Source organism: Anastrepha obliqua, chromosome 1 (assembly GCF_027943255.1).
Source record: "Anastrepha obliqua isolate idAnaObli1 chromosome 1, idAnaObli1_1.0, whole genome shotgun sequence".
Taxonomy (NCBI): Eukaryota; Metazoa; Arthropoda; class Insecta; order Diptera; family Tephritidae; genus Anastrepha; species Anastrepha obliqua.
The window spans coordinates 135,851,208-135,869,153 of NC_072892.1; the positions used below are offsets into that span (position 1 = coordinate 135,851,208).

Genomic DNA, 17,946 nt, shown 5'->3' on the forward strand with positions numbered 1-17,946 from the left:
GCTTACCCCAAGGTAGCTGTTTATCGCCTATACTTTTTAATGTCTATACGGCTAAGTTGCACGATATTCAGGATAGTTGTACCGCTATCTATCAATTTGCGGATGATTTTATTATTGCCTCATATCATAGAGATTTTGATTTGGCTGAGGCCAATCTCCACAGTAAAGTTCGAGAGTTTAATCTTGTGGCAAATACGTTAAATCTGTCATTCAACCTTCAGAAATGCAACCTGATGTATGTTGCAAAGGGAAACCGTAAAACTCTGAACAATAATTTTGGCAGTGTGATGATTAAACAGACAAAAAGTATCAAGTTCCTTGGTCGAGTAATAAGCTCATCACTAACCCTAGGAACGCACTATGATCAGATAATCAAGGACTCGGCCTTCAATTTAAATTTTTTCAAGATGTTGACCTCTGTCAGGGCTGGGTTACACCCTCAGACTGCTATGAAGTTCTATAGAAGCTTTATAAGATCAAAAATTGAGTATTGTAGGACCACCACCGGTCATGCAAATAAGACTGTGATCAGAAAGATTACTACCTTTCAGAATTGCTTCCTTAGGAGAAGTTTAGGGGTTCCTCCAGCTACACCAGTTCCCTTGTTGTATGCTGTCGCCTATGAGTTACCACCCACTGAAAGATCTCTTTGGCTTACGGCCAAAGAAATCGTGAAATTAAAACAAACAAACTCTAGCATTTACAAAATGATTGAAAACTCTGCAGAGGTTAAATCCAGTTATAGCTTTGTTTTCAAAAAATTTGAAGAGATTTTTGTGAATACCAATGTAAAAGAAATGGCCGTAAACTGTGAAAACTTGGTGGTGATAGACGACTCCTTGTCGAGAGCGAAAAGCAAATTTTCTAATCATGAAATTAAAGCTATTTTTGCTGAAAAAATCGATGAACTCAAGCGTAATGGTGTCGATCTTCTGGCAACTGATGCGTCTGTTGAGCTTAATGCCGTTGGGTGTGGCATTTTTAATGTTACGAACAACACGGAGCATTTGTTTAAAATAGAAATGCGAACCTCCTCCACTTTTGGTGAGTTGTGGGCCTTGCTTAAGGCCTTAGATATTGCGAAAGAATGCAAAATGAGCAAGATCTGTATTTTTACTGATAGTCTGAGTTCATGTCTGCTGCTCAAGAAAGCAAGCTCCAACAACTGCTGTGTTACTCTTTTTAAACAAAAAGTAAATGAATACGGTTTTGACAGTGTTCGGGTGATTTGGACGCCTGGACATGTTGGTATTCCAATAAATGAAAGAGCCGATGCTATTGCAAAAAAAGCTGTTTGCTACGGCTCAATATTGAGCGTAGAATTCACTTTTGAAGAGGCACTCAGAATTATAAGAAATTTAATATTCAAGGATTGGTATGACGGCTTTCGTTCTTTCTCAGAAGAAAAACCAAACCTTTTTGCCAAACTGCATGATTGCTTGCCGACAAAACCTTGGTTTCATAAAGCTTCCTTTGATGTCAAAATTATCAAAATGGTAAATAGAATACTAGTAGGATGTACTTATGACAGCGTATATTTGCACAAAATAGGGGCAAATGACACTGATCTTTGTATGTGCGGTGAAACTAACTCTTACGTTCACAGAATCTTTAACTGTCCACTCCTTAATCACATCAGAACAAATTACAGCTTTTTTGATTCATACACAGACCTCGTTTCCATATTTAAAAACAATGAAGTCTTTAAGTCTTTTATTGCATTTCTTGGTGCTGCCAACCTTTCCTTTTAAATAATGTCACTCTCAAAACTTTGATGCGCCAGAGCACTTAGTTTTGCATACCGAAAATAGGTATTTTTCAATACCAAACGTTGAACACCCTGGCTTTTTGTGGATGTAAAATCCCGCCAAACACATCTCAAATTCCAAAAAAAAAAAAAATAGATACATTCATATGAAGCGCAAAACTTATTCCACAGCCTAGAAAAACGAAATAGGAATTAAAATTAGACATTCGTTACGCAATGGAACAAGGCACTATTTTGTGAGGCGGGTTTTTTAATCGAAAATGATTATAAATCGCCATTGGTGAATTAAGTGCCGAAACTCGCGAAAATGTGTTGAAAAACTGGGTTTGACCTAATATACGAGCCCAAACCACTATTAATTCGAACAGCATGCTTTTTTTTCGGTGCGCAATGTTTAACACATTATATTTATGTTATGTTTCTTTATGGTATGTTTCTGCCCTCTTACGGATAACGCGTTTTCTCGAATCGCCGACACAAACATCAAATTTAGCTTCATCACTAAATATGATGGTATCCCATTGCCATTGAGTCCAAGACATCTTTTCCCGAGCCCATTGCAAACGTTTCTTTTTTTGACGAAGCGTAAGCAAGGGTTTTTCCTTGGCCTACGAGTAAGATAAGTTATTGAGTACGATGCATACATAGCTAATAACAAAACATACTTTAAAAAAACCATATCCAATATTTTTTAAATGTAGTCGCGTCCATTCTCGCTTTACAGTTTTGACAATTTTCTGCGACCACTCAGAAGCCAAATTTCTCAAAGATTGGCGACGATCAGCCTTAACAATTTTGGCCAATTGTCTTTTGTCGCGGGGTGTTATTGCTGATGTTCGGCCTCTATTTTCAATATTATTTTCAATATTCCCAGTTTTTTTTTAATTTTTATCACTCCATGCACAGATGATTTAGACAAATTTAATTGCTTGCTGATCTCCGTAAGTGTCTTCCCAGATTTAAAATAATCTCCACGTACCATCGTTGCTAAACTTGCACTAAATTGCAGCAATTTTTCAATTTTTTGCATGCTGTATTGTGATATTATTTGCAGATTATAACTGTAGATAGCGATTCCGTTACATTGGTTGCTTTTGTTTTGCTCTTCTTTTGAGATAAAGGTGGGCTTACGCAGCGTTCGAATTAATAGTGGTCATTTTTTTCTTATCTCTTAAGACTACCGTTTGAATAAATTACTCATATTGTTGTTGTTGTTGGATATAGAACAGATCTCTTTTTTCAATCGTTAAGAGATTAAAATTCTCTTTAAGACAAAATACATTGGTATGCGCTATATTTAGTAGTATTGATAATATAATGTGTTAAACATTGCGCACTGAAAAAAAAAACATGCTGTTCGAATTAATAGTGGTTTGGGCTCGTACATATATATTGTACAGCCAGCTCTAAAAGTCATTTCCAGGCCCGTCGAGAGGGGGGGGGAACTTTTTACCCCGGGCATGGAGTTCTCAGAGGGGCCCGAACTCGAGAGTAATTCGAATTATATGAATTAGACATAATTGGAAAGGGCCCGCATTTGCAATTTCCCCCGGGGGCCCGGATATGCTCTCTACGGCCCTGGTTATTTCAATGAAATTGTGCTCCTTATTTAATGGCAGAACTTACTATTTCGCCACTCTGTGCATATGTAAGTATGTATAGTGAAGGACTTAAGTCTACATACAGCAGCATATATGTATGTATACCAGTATAACAAACGTATACCAGACGGTATACAATAACTGAAAAAAATGTTCATGTAGTTTCTTTTAATTCATATTTATTCATAAATTTATAAAAACCAAAATATTTCACTTGCTTTATAACAAAGAAATTAGCAAAACAAAAAAGTCGAAGTTCAATATATTTAGAAGCGATGGCCGGGCTAAAAAATGTAGAAGAGAAGAAATGCGGATATGAAAATGAAAAGTAGGGTAATGGTTTGGGGAGCTATGACTGCATCTGGCGTTGGTTAGTACCCTGGTGGTCTTTATTCAGGGTACTATTAACCGGTATAAAATTTATATATATATATATATTTAAAAACATATTGGAACAACATTACAGCCGTCCGTAGAATAATGGGTTTTCCAAACGGAGGTATTATATTATATTGATATTCAAAGAAAAATGCTATTTTTTATTATAAATGATCGGATGTTTATTTCATTATAAAGAGGAAGGTATGCCGTTAATAGTGGAAAATAACATCAGGCAAATGACCGCCACGACACGCTTACAGGACTACTTATATCCTTTTCATGAAATTTTCCATAACAGAATTGCAAAGTGGCTGCCCTATGTCCTCGATAGCCTCACGAATTCCTTCTTTGAGGCCTTGAATCGACCCTGGGCTGTTGGCGTAGACCTTTTCTTTCACGTGGCCCCAAAGAAAAAAGTCACAAGGTGTTGAATCACAAAATCTCGGTGGAAAATTGTGATTACCTCTTCGAGAGATAACACAGTCCGGAAACTTTTTCCGCAAAAGATCGATGCTTGTGTGGCACGTTGCGCCGTTTTGTTGAAAATAGCCGTTGTCCAGATCAATACCATCCAATTTCGGCCATAAAAAATCTTTAATCATCTCTCGATAGCGCAATCCATTCACCAATAACACCTGTTATTAGAAAACCCTATACTTGGGTCTTGGGTAAGGTTGGTTTCTCCAACAAAAGAATGATCCTAAGCATACTGCACTAAGTGCCAAAAAATGGCTCTTATATTACGAACTCAGGTAACTAAATACAAGGCCGCTGAGTCCGGATTTAAATCTGATAGAGCATGGTGAGTGATTACCATTCGGAAGACGTAGGTTCGAAACTCCATGAACAAGTTTTATCTAATAGCCGTCGCCCCTCGGCAGGCAATAGCAAACCTCCGAGTATATTTCTGCCATGAAAAAGCTCTGCATAAAAAATATTTGCCGTTCGAAATCGTCTTAAAACTGTAGGTCCCTCCATTTGCGGAATAATATCAAGACGAACGCCACAAAATTTGAGGAGGAGCTCGACCCAATACCCAAAAATGGTGTAAGCGCCAATTATATTGGGTGTGGGAATAAGTTCCGCCCTCGTAAAAGAGGGGCCGCTGCTGCTAATATTTTTGTGTTCGCTCTAGTAATATACTGGTGATTTGAAGGTGTATATGTGAGGTCGCAGTAGTTGACATTCGTGTGAGGCGTAAAGATCCTTTTTTATTTGATGTCAAACATGTTTACGTTCGTCCGGAAAAAACAGCATTTGCTGGAAGTCATGCTTCATTATCACCTTTCAAAGAAATGTGCAGCTGAAACGTGTCGTATATTGATCAATACTTACGGTAATCGCGCTTCATCAAATACAACTCGTAAATAGTGGTTTCGCTTTCAAAGTGACAATTTCGACGTGAGTGACAATTTACAACAATTATTGGATGAAGACGTATGTCGAACCCTTGATGATATGTCTAAAAAGTTGGATGCTGACAGATCAACCGTCGGTAAATGTTTGCACGCGATGGAAATGGTTTAGAATGGTGAAGCAGGGTGCCACATCAATTGAAGGAGAGGGATATCGAGAGACATTTGATGATGTGTGAGATGCTTCTTGAACTGTAGAAAAGAAAAGGTATTCTACATCGCATCGTCACTGGCGATGAAAAATGGATCTATTATGACAACCCTAAGCGTCGAAAAATATGGAGCCTGTCAGGTGAATCAGATCCATCGACAGCGAAAAAATATTCATGCTTCAGAGGTTATGTTGTGCATCATCTGGTGGGATCAGAAGGGTGTCATCTATTATGAACTCCGTAAACCATCTGAAACCATCACTGGCGTTCGCATACTGGCACAGCTAATGTGTTTGAATCGAGCTCTCAAAGAAAAGCGGCCGGAATGGGACGATAGGCATGACAAACTGATTTTGCTCCATGAGAGAGAGAGCATCGCAAACTGGCTCAATGAATGGATCAAGTGAAAAGAATTTTTCCTCAGAGGAGTCCGTAAGCTGCCTGAGAGATGGAGTAAAGTTGTAGCTTCCAATGGCACATACTTCACATAATATCACGTGAATTATGAATGAAAGAGGGACGGGAACATCATGTATTATTTGATTAACTAATTCGAACTTTGGCTAAGAGAGGACGTAAACTTATTCCTACACCCAATATTTATATATATAGTAATATAACTGACGCAAAATCGATAAAGAATGAGCTGATGGAGGCATGGAACCGAATAACGCGGGTAGAGCTTACCCAAATAGTTGAATCAATGCCACGACGCAGTGATTAATAACGATGGTGAACCTACTAAATACTAAAAGTTTTCAAAAAATTTTTTAATTTAATTTTTATGAATTTCTGAATAAATATGAATTCAGAAAAAAACTACAATACATCAGCAGTTTTTTCAATTATTGTATACCTTATGAGAAATAAGAAAATATGCTGCTGTATGCAGACTTAAGTACTTCACTGTATGCATGTATGTATGTACACATGGTAGAAAAAGTCTGCGTTCACCCAGTGTTATAAAGTATTATATTAAAATAATTTAACGTGTTTATCTTAAAACTCTCAGTTATTTCTTTTCACTTATTTCAAAGAAAATTATTCGTAGAGGGTATGAACAAACTTTTTTGGAGTTTGAGCTGCGTCGTGTTCAGATAACGGGATTGTAGTACAGTTACTTAAATAGGCTGAGCAGAAAAAGTGTGCGTTCATTTCGAATAATGACGATTATTTGCATGGCAATTACGTTAAATTTAATTTTAAATCATTCATGTAGTTGACGCGGTTAAGAACAAATCTAAAAGGAAAAATTGATATTAGAAATACATTTTTTGTTACTATGGACCAAAGGCGAAAAGAAATAGATATTGGTGAAAGGAAAATCATTGTAAGTTTGTGGCAAAATAGTAAGAGCTATCGTGAAATCGCGAAAATTGTTGGGAGGCAATACTCCTCGGTTCAAAGAGTGATAAACAACTTCAAGCAAACGAATTGTTTGGAGTCTAAGCCTCGTTCTGGGCGCCCAAAAAAACTGACGGAAAGAGAAGAACGCAACGTAACTAGTCTTGTGAAGTCTAATTCACGAGTAACAGCAAGCCAAATTTCAAAAGACATAGAAGTAAAATACCAAAAGAAAGTACATCCAGATACAGTAAGAAAAATTCTAAAAAGAATCGGATTTCACGGCAGAGTGGCCCGAAAAAAACTCTTCATATCGCGAGTAAATCGACTTAAGCGGATGGCTTTCGCCAAGGAATACGTAAACAAGCCACCTGAGTTTTTAAAAAGTGTGTAATTTTTCAGATGAGAGCAAGTTTTGCATTTTCGAGATAAAAGGTCGTAAAATTATTTGGAGAAAAAACGGAACGGCACTTGGAAAGCAAAATCTGGTACTTACGGTAAAGCATGGGGGAGGAGGTGCCATGATATGGGGGTGTATGGCTAGTTCGGGCGTTGGAAATATACAGTTTATTGAGTCGATAATGAACAGACATGATTATCTCGATATTTTAAAAACGAATTCGAGAGAAAGTGCAATCAAACTGGGACTCGGTGAAAGATTTGTTTTCCAACAGGACAACGACCCGAAACACACAGCAGAGATTGTTAGGTTGTGGTTGTTGTATAATGTTCCAAAACAAATTCGCACACCCCCACAATCACCTGACCTTAACCCCATTGAGCACTTATGGGACGTTCTAGAAAAAAAAAATACGAGAGCGTACAATAACTAGCAAGGAAATGCTTAAGAACGCGCTTAAAGAGGAATGGGAAGCCATAAGTCCAGAAATAACAGCCAAACTAGTTGGATCAATGAAAAGACGCCTTCTAGAAGTCATAAAAAGGCGTGGATATCCAACTAGCTATTAATTTTAAAACATTTCTATGATCTTAAGCCTTTTATTTTATTATTATTGAAGTGAACGCAAACTTTTTCCGTTTAGTTTGAATGGCCTTTTTAATTTTATGTGATCTCATTTTAAATTTGATTTTGTTATTGGTAGCGAAATATGTGTGATAGTTACGTTTAAGTGAACTAAATAAAATTCATTAAAAAAATTTCTGAAATATTTATTGTTTTGAACTTTTTCTAATGCAAAGAATATTTGCATAGGTGAACGCAGACTTTTTCTACTATGTGTATGTACGTATGGTCATGCAAATGCGCTTTTAAGTAATTACATTTAAGGTATGTAGATTTAGATACTTGCAAGAATTAATTATATAAGTGCATGTACGAGTACTCGCATATGTATTTGAATATACAAGTATGTATGTGTGTAAAAAAATATGTCTTGTAAACGTTTGTAGTAGAGCCAGTAGATTCAGTTACTGCGTAAATGCGCAAAAAGAATTGTCTTCTACTTTACCTCAATAACTGTATTAAGTTTCTAACCAAGAACGTCACACATGTTCCAATTTGAGCAGACAATCTTCAGAACATCGCTGCAATCCTTTCAGCGTGTAATGATTTTAATGGGTATTGTTTGCTGCTTAAATCCATCTGTCAGCAAGCAGGACCTGTCCTGCCGAAAATTAACAACGATGAGTTTACATATCACTGCTATATTTTCACTCGTCGTCTATCTAATCCATAGACACTTGAAAAATGTGAGAGAATCAATTTACAACAGCGACGACATTTTTACAATCGCGTTGCAGGGTCTTGGCTTCAGCACTTTATTAATGGTCCAACTAATTGTGTACTTGGAGAGCTCTTGGAAGGTAGAAATGTATCATAAAATCTTCAATAAATTTGAGCAAATGCGAATATTGTTATTGGATAAGTTTGCCATACAGTTCGATTGTTCGAGGCTTAAATTCTACATCAGGCTATTGCAGATTCACTTTACAATAAATATGATTTCGATAATCTGTTTTGTGGTGGTGACGCTCCCACTCAAAGTGGATTTATTGCTCAGCATGTACGCGGAGCTTGTGTTGAAAGTGAAAATGTTCGAATTTATGTTTTTCATTGTTGTATTCATGGTGATGATATTCGATGTGTGCCGAGCAGCACGCCTTCAATGCAGATTAGTGGAGATGATGCAATTCGCAAGTAGTGTCCAACGTCAAGAATGTTTGATGGGCTTTGTAGCTCTACAAGACTTGCATGCTTTGCTTTGGGAAAATGTGCAAGTGCTAACCAACTACTTTGAATGGAGTTTACCAGGACTATTTGCAAAACAGCTTATAGATCTGACCCTGTTAGCATATTGGGCCTTTTTGAACACCGAACTAGGAACAACGGCAAGAGTTCGATATTGTAAGTTTTATTTCTATCGTAATAATAAATTGATGTACTCATAACATAATATTGCAAGATCTAATAGTTTTATGGGCAGTGCAAATATTCACTTTAACAATTGCGTGTCTTCTTTGTTCCATATGTGAACGATGGGTAAGTAAAAGGTGGGACGTCGGCTGGTTCCTGTTAAAATCACATGCAATTTGGATACGCACATATATTTCACGCTTTAAAAAAAATTAAGGGGTTATATACAGTTAGAAGGCCGGAAAAAATCGAATTTTCCAGAATTTTTTCTGAGAAAACTTTTAAATATTGATCTAAAAATTTCTACACATATTATGTTATTTTTTAACCGTATTTTAAATAAAAAATATTTATTTGGAAAGGAGCTACAGCTAATCTCCGGGAGCTCCTCCGAGAAACGACGTTTTGTGGTGACCACTATATCTCTGAACTGGATCCTCTGAAATTAAAAAAGCCAAACAGATTTCATTAAAGTAATGTTAAATCTAGTAATTAATCGAAGGAATAAGCAAAATACATTTTTTTCACAAAATGGCGGTTTCTAAAAAAAAATCGATTTTTGACCAAAATTTCGGCCTTAAATTGTTTATAAAAAAAAAAGTATTTGTCGGTGAGAAAAATCTTCGGTTAATTACTAATTGCAGCGGCCGCCGTAGCCGAATGGATTGATGCGTGACTACCATTCGGAATTCACAGAGAGAACGTAGGTTCGAATCTCGGTGAAACACTAAAATTAAGAAAAACATTTTTCTAATAGCGGTCGCCCCTCGGTAGGCAATGGCAAACCTCCGGATGTATTTCTGCCATGAAAAAGCTCCTCATACAAATATCTGCCATTCAGAGGCGGCTTGAAACTGTAGGTCACTCCATTTGTGGAACATCAAGACGCACACCACAAGTAGGAGGAGGAGCTCGGCCAAACACCCAAAAAGGGTGTACGCGCCAATTATATGTATATATATAATTACTAAAAAATATATTTAAGAAGCTCGTGTTAAAATTTGAGACTAATCGGCTTAGCCGTTTTCGAGTAATGTTGGTCACCGACTTTGAAAACACCATTTTGAGAAAAACGCGTTTAAAGTTTGTAAAGCACTTTTCAAGCACTCAAACGTCCTTTCAAATTTGCATGTAACTTCGAAAATATTCACCGGAACGTTTCTGTGTGTATTCTTAAATATATGTATGTACATTAAGAAAAAATATAAAAAAATTCGATTTTTTGAAAATTCTAACTGTATATACCCCTTAATGATTTGAATCGCTATATACTTGAATAATATTTCAAAATATTTAAAAGTTAGGCTCAAGGTGGCACAAAAATAATCATCTAACTTCTTTTTAATAACTTTTCTACTAAATAAATCTTTATTTTTAACTTTAAGCGCTTGTTTGTTTGTATACTGCAGCTGCAAAATAATTGTCGTACAAAGAAAATTCAATCTTTGCAATCTTCATTATTTTTGCGTAGAACCATTCTTGACATTTATTTTTTAAAGATAGTCCCTTTCAAATGTTGACCTCGACTACACCGTAATTCGGCCGTCCGTTAACACCAACTGTAAATGACTTGCTGGACGACTTCGGTACAGACGAGAGATAAATTGCTCACCGAAATGACGACGCAGTAAATCCATTGTTTCACTGGCTGTATGGCAGGTAGCCTTGTCTTGTGGGAACCAAATGTTGTGGAGATTACGAGCTTCAATTTCCGGCGTCACGGCATCAAAAAGAGCGATAGCGTTCGCCATTCAATGTTACATTGGCTTCAGGCTCGTTTTTGAAGAAACCTCAGCCCAAATACAGTAATTTTGCGTATTGACATAGCCATTAAGCCAAGAGTGGGCTGAACAACATAAATTGGCCTGAGCGCGCGATGAACCCTTTTCATAAAGCGCCGATTTTCGTAATATATAATAATTGCAGGATTTGCAAACGTTGTTGAGGTGTAAGACTTTCCATGATGAAATGTCAATGAATACTGAAAAAATTATGCATTTAGCTTGACAGTAGTCGTGCGAGTTCTGTCAAAAAACCTTTATTGGAAAAAGTACCTCCAATCTGATCACCCTTTATATACATATATATCAGATCAGTTCATAAGTTCGTGGTGGTTCGTTAAAGGTGGTTTTAAAATTAATAAAAAATATGTTTAAAGTATTTATTAATCAATAATATATTTTTATGAGGAAGCTGAAATATACTCTATGGTTTGCTATTGCCTGCCGAGGAGCGACCGCCATTAGAAAGAACTTTTTCTATCGATTGGTGTTTCATGTCCATAGTGAGTTTCGAGCCTGTGCATTTCCGAATGGCAGTCACACATCAATCCATTCGGCGGCCGCAATATATTCGGTAAACGTATTATTCGTCATCTTGGGATATTGTTATCTTCCGCCGACGGCGATGATAAGAGGAATATCAGGCGAGCCTTTCGTAAGAAACAAGCCAAAACTCGCCAACATAGTTTTGAAAATTTGATTTGGCAAAAGAGGTACTGCAAGGCCAACTGAGGCAGCAATTTTAGCAAAGTTATATTTTACAAACCAATCGAAAGGTTTACTCTTTTCAATAATACAAAATAATTGAAGAGCATTGAATTTTATAGCGTTTTTATAAAGCAACCAGCCGACGGCAATAAAATATTAGTATGGAAAAAGCATTTAACTAGCATTTTTTTTTTTCAGGAGAGAAAATTGCGTTCTAGTTTTAGAAATATTTTAAAAGATCGACGAAATCCGCTCCTTATGAGATGTTTGAATCGAATTTCAATGCAGCTATGGCATGAGCCAATTTCATTTGAGGCGGGCCATTTTGTTACAGTCAATATTGGAGCTCTTGGCAAAGTGAGTGAAGTGCCTTCCTGGAGAAGTAAAGCCTTTTTAACCTATGCATTTATATTTCAGTATATATTTACCATAACTATGTATATTGTAATACTTATACAATTTCGTATGTCCGTTTGAGCAGTAATTTCTAATAAAATCGAAATATTTCACATATCCCGGATAAGTCAACAAAAACTGCACTCCAGCAACTTCGAATATTTTTCGTTAGCGCATTGTGCAAATATATGTATTTATATGTATGTATGTGTATATTTACAACACAAATAATTAAGAAATCGTTTACTTTTGGAACACTAAATTTGTGTTTTTATCCAAATATGAATTTGCAGGGTCTAGTAACAGCTGGCCTGTGTATTTTGTACGCGCATTGGGGTCGTAAACAAATAACGAAATAAGAAAGTATTATTACATTTTTCTATTAAGCTATAAGTATGAAATAATGCAGAGTTACAATCTTTGAATCCAAACCATTATTATCTATTAGCAGCGTGATCGCTATAACTTAGAAACTATTTGACCAATTCGATTCTAATACGGCGCCCGCCGTAGTCAAGTGTGTTGGTGCGTGCTTACCATTCGGAGTTCGTAAGTTCGTAGGTTCAAATCTCCGTGAAACACCAAAATGAAGAAAAAGCTTTTTCTAATAGTGGTCGCCCCTCAACAGGCAATGGCAAACCGCCGAGTGTATTTCTCCCATGAAAACGCTCCTCATAAAAAATATCTGCCGTTCGGAGTCGGCTTGAATCTGTAGGTCCCTCCAAACATCAAGATGCACGCCACTAATAGGAGGAGGAACCTGGCTGAACACCCAAAAAGGGTGTACGCGTATACAGTTAAGGAAAAAACTCTACATACACCCGACTATTTTCAACTTCTAGAGAACTAGTGATAATATTCAACATAATTTTGATGTGAATGTTTACGACATTAATAGTTAAGAATGTTGGAAGAAAAAAAAAGTTTGAAAATATTGGTAACTTATAAACTATTGGCGATAAACATAGAAATCGGTGGGAAAAAAGTCTACATACAGCTTTGGCAACTCTTAAAATACATTGGAAAATGAAGAACTTAAAGGGAAAAAACCCGTTAGTTTTCTTGATTTGCTTTATCTGTCAAACATTACAATTATCTAAATTCAGAAAGCGATTTGTAAAACACGTTTTAACTTTAAAAATGGCAAATAGAAAAGAAATTCAGCAATCAGTTCGAAATTTGGTGGTTATTCTTCGAAAAGAAAAGAAATCTTACGGGGAAATTGCTGAAATAGTAAAATTAAGTCGCTCTACAGTGCAAACTATTGTCAAAAACTATAACTATGTTATAGTGTGGGGAGCTATGGCGGCATCTGGAGTTGGTCGATTGGTTTTTGTTAAAGGCTATGGATAGATATGGATAGATATCAGTATAAGACAATATTGGAACAAAATCTGAAGCCATCTGTGGAAAGCTTGGGCCTGGGAAACCAATGGATTTTCCAACAAGACAACGACCCCAAGCATACTGCGCATATTGTTCGAGATTGGCTTCTTTATCATGCACCAAGACAGCTTAAAACACCTCCCCAGTCACCAGACCTTAACCCAATTGAGCATATTTGGGACGTTTTGGAAAAATCTGCTCGCAAATATGATATCAGAAGTCGTGAAACACTGAAAACTGCCCTAACTCGGGCGTGGTCGGAAATTGCGCCCAGTATTACGGAGAATTTGGTGATGTCTATGCCACGTCGTCTTCAGGCGGTTATTGGAGCCCAGGGTGGTCCTACAAAATATTAAAATATATTGTTTCCTTTTATTTATTATATTTAAAAGAAATCAAATATTCTATTCGATTTTTAACACTGTATGTAGACTTTTTTCTCATGAATTTTTATTGTTTTTGTTATTTCTGTTATTGTTATGCTTTTGAATTAGCATTTTGTTATGTAAATAAACTTTGTTTTTGGTCCTTTAAATATTAAAGCAAACGCTTTATTAATTTGCCTTACGAATATCTTAGAAATACAAACTAAGGGGGTGTATGTAGAGTTTTTTCCTTAACTGTATATATATATATATAATATATTCAATAAAATCTATAGCCACCACTACCAGCTATGGCTGCACCTCTTCGAGTCAGACTTTTTGTTAATACATATCTGCGTAAGTTGTGGAGTTAATAGGCTTCAAACCAGCCGAACTATTTGAGCGTCCATATTTGTTTTCCTTCGAGTTTGTGTTTAATTATTGCACAAACATTTTTAATAGGGTTAGCATCAGATGACCGAAGCAAGATTTCAATCCATTTTGCTGTTTCCACTCTATGCACCTTTGGCTTCGATGCTTGGGGTCATTTCTATCTTGTAAAATCCAAGATTGGCTAGTTTTTCCAAACATCTTCGCAGCTGACGGTAATAATTTTTCTTGTTTAATTTTATAGATCAAAACTGTCTTGAAATTGGCGGTGAACACAAATAAACGGCCTCTTTCGGAGAAATAGTCGAAAACTTGAACCTTAACTGGATGCTTAACAGTTCGTTGAAGTTGTCGAATATCAGCAGGACACCAGGAATGCCGTATGCAACTATTCGCCCAGAAGGAAGATTCATCCGCGAAAATTTCGTTTGCCCATTTCCTTTTTATCTTAGCCCATGCAGGTCTTTTTTCAATGTGTTCCGGAATTTGAGGTCTTCTACACGTAAACATTCTCGAATCGTGTCTTTGGATATTTTGACACCACTTTTCCCTGAAACTGCTTCAGCTTCACCCAACGATAAGTTCCGCTTTGTTCCAAACAAATCACTAATCTTCTGATCTTGCTTTGGAGGTATTTTGACGTGATAACGTCTTATAATTCGATTTAACAGGCTGCACGCACGAAAAAATGTGTCGTTACCTTGCTCATTAGTGTTACCTTGCTCATTGCCGTTACCTTGAATGAACTGCAAGCGAAAGCGCGGAACGAACGACAAAGCAAACAAAGCAAACGAACGGCAACGTTCGACATCTTGCTCTCTCCTACTTAAGGGGGGACCCTCATTTATCGGGTCAAAAAAATCGATTTTTTGGAAATAATTTTAATCTATTCTACAACTATTTAAGAATATACTTTCAAAATTTCAAGTCGATATCTGTATTTTTGAAGGAGTGACACAATTTTTAACAGGACGCGACGGGTGGCCTGATCGCCTGTATCCAAAACTTTAAACGCGTTTTTCTCGAAACATCATTTTTCGATTTTGTGTACACAATTGAGAACGCTGTATTGAACCAATCAGGCTTTACAATAGCTCATTTTAAAGATAATTAAATTGTTTTCAATGTGACATTAAGTGTTTTTTAAAAAAAAAAGATTTTCATATTTTTTTGTAATTTTAACAATTTTTATGCATGAAAAATCACTTTTAATATAAAACTGGGTAAAAAATATCAATTTCGACATTTTTTTTTTAAATCAAAATGTCACATCGAAGGTATTATCCTAAAGTTTTAAAAAAAATTTGGTTTTTTTATTTCAGAAAAAAATTCAGAGCGCTAGAATGTACACAGATAGAATGAGGTGCCATGGACGAGGTGTATATTTCCATACTTAAAATGTTTTTTTTCTTCTCCGAAAATTTTTGTAGACAGTCAAGACATTTATTAAAGTACTTTATGAATTACAAAACGTTTGAAGTTATTTTACCTGAGAAAAAAATTCCCAAAAATGATGCATTTTTCGACCGTCTAAATGAGGGTCCCCCCTTAAGTGAGCGTATATGTGTATGTATATGCGCATATGTACATATATAAATTCACTTATTTGTATTTGCATATGCCTTCTTATTGATTATTATTAATTTGATTTACTTGAAGAATTTAAAATAAAACCAAGTTTGTTAATAATACCTGTTGTTTTAATGTTATTGTTATTATATACGTGATAACGTCTTAGCCAGCCGCACGCACCAAAAAATGCGTCGTTATCTTGCTCATGCGTCGTTACCTTGCTTGAACAGCATGTTATGTTGTGTTATGTTATGCTATGTTATGTTATGTTATGTTATGTTATGTTATGTTATGTTATGTTATGTTATGTTATGTTATGTTATGTTATGTTATGTTATGTTATGTTATGTTATGTTATGTTATGTTATGTTATGTTATGTTATGTTATGTTATGTTATGTTATGCTATGTTATGTTATGTTATGTTATGTTATGTTATGTTATGTTATGTTATGTTATGTTATGTTATGTTATGTTATGTTATGTTATGTTATGTTATGTTATGTTATGTTATGTTATGTTGTGTTATGTTATGTTATGTTATGTTATGTTATGTTATGTTATGTTATGTTATGTTATGTTATGTTATGTTATGTTATGTTATGTTATGTTATGCTATGTTATGTTATGTTATGTTATGTTATGTTATGTTATGTTATGTTATACTATGTTATGTTATGTTATGTTATGTTGTGTTATGTTATGTTATGTTATGTTATGTTATGTTATGTTATGTTATGTTATGTTATGTTATGTTATGTTATGTTATGCTATGTTATGTTATGTTATGTTATGTTATGTTATGTTATGTTATGTTATGTTATGCTATGTTATGTTATGTTATGTTATGTTATGTTATGTTATGTTATGTTATGTTATGTTATGTTATGTTATGTTATGTTATGTTATGTTATGTTATGTTATGTTATGTTATGTTATGTTATGTTATGTTATGTTATGTTATGTTATGTTATGTTATGTTATGTTATGTTATGTTATGTTATGTTATGTTATGTTATGTTATGTTATGTTATGTTATGTTATGTTATGTTATGTTATGTTATGTTATGTTATGTTATGTTATGTTATGTTATGTTAATGTTAATGTTAACTCATTCTCTATATCCATACAAAATATCTATCAAACAAATAAAATTAAAATTTTCTTTTGAAAAATGCAACCATTCAATTAGTATTTTCTTATGACGTTATCACGTTAAACTATCGTCAGTAAACCGACTTTACAGACAACCTCTTTTTTTGTTGTGGTCCTCGGCCGGGGAAGTCGTCAACGTTTTTAACTTCGGTATTCCGTTGCTCCCATTTAGTTATGAATGCCTTCTTGAAATATTTTGCTGCAGATGTTTATGCCATTTTTGAGCCTTAGGGTGTGTAAAAACGAACACTGCTCCAAATTGTTTTTCATGGGCGGAAATTACTTTGAAAAAAACAGCGAACGTTTTCTAAATTTCTCCCAAAACTAACAAATTGCACAACGCGTATTGCGAAAAGAATTCGCATATTTAGCAGGATTTAAATTTGTTATATCATATAACGGAACTCTAAGCTTGAATTTCGCCGGTCACGTATCCATTAGACATACAGTATCGTTTGTGAAGTAAGAAGAGGAAAGGGAAATCAGCGCGACGACTTATAGAGATGAGTTACTCTTATACACAGCGGTACGGCTCCATATAAGAAGTGGGCAAAAATAGGAAAATTAATGGATTTGTAAAATATTTGTTCCTTAGTGAACTAAAGTATGCCGAACCAATCAATCAATCAATTTTTTCCCCACCAATGAAATTGAAACTAAAATGAAGATAAACATTTTTGCTTCAGAAGATGCTTATGAATGAACGAGCTTTGCTTTGAAAAGTATGAGCTTGTCTTTATGAATGAAAAAGTTTTTAATGTATTAAGGGGGTCTTCTGGTCTCCAGCGAAAAAAAAATCGATTTTTTTTTTTTGCATAATTTTGTTGTATGTGTATGCGAGAATACGCCACAGAAAGGATTTTTTGAAAATCGCATTTTTTCACATTTTTCTGGGCACCGAAGTGTACCCTCCTCCGGCCGTTTTCATCATAAACTTTATCTTTAAACGCGTTTCCCCGAAAATCGTGTTTTTTAAGCATTTTGGTCACACTTTTCATAGTAGTTATACTCCGATTTCAATGGTTTTGGTCTTAAAAGGTTCGGAAAACTTACCGCTAAGTTTCCCCGTGTACGATTTTTGAAATTTTTTTTCATTCCATTTTTATAACCTTTTAAAGTTCAAAAAATGAGCAAAAAAAAATTTTTTTTGCAAATTGT

At 35.3% G+C, this 17,946-nt stretch overlaps 1 protein-coding gene across 1 annotated transcript; it reads left to right on the forward strand.

The window, feature by feature from the left end:
• Positions 1-8,170: 8,170 nt before the first annotated feature.
• LOC129237364 (putative gustatory receptor 98a) lies at positions 8,171-12,279 on the forward strand. Its single transcript, XM_054872061.1, has 4 exons — positions 8,171-9,026; positions 9,085-9,161; positions 11,723-11,881; positions 12,214-12,279. Exons 1-4 carry the CDS (start codon positions 8,171-8,173, stop codon positions 12,277-12,279), a joined length of 1,158 nt encoding a protein of 385 aa, XP_054728036.1.
• Positions 12,280-17,946: the final 5,667 nt, after the last annotated feature.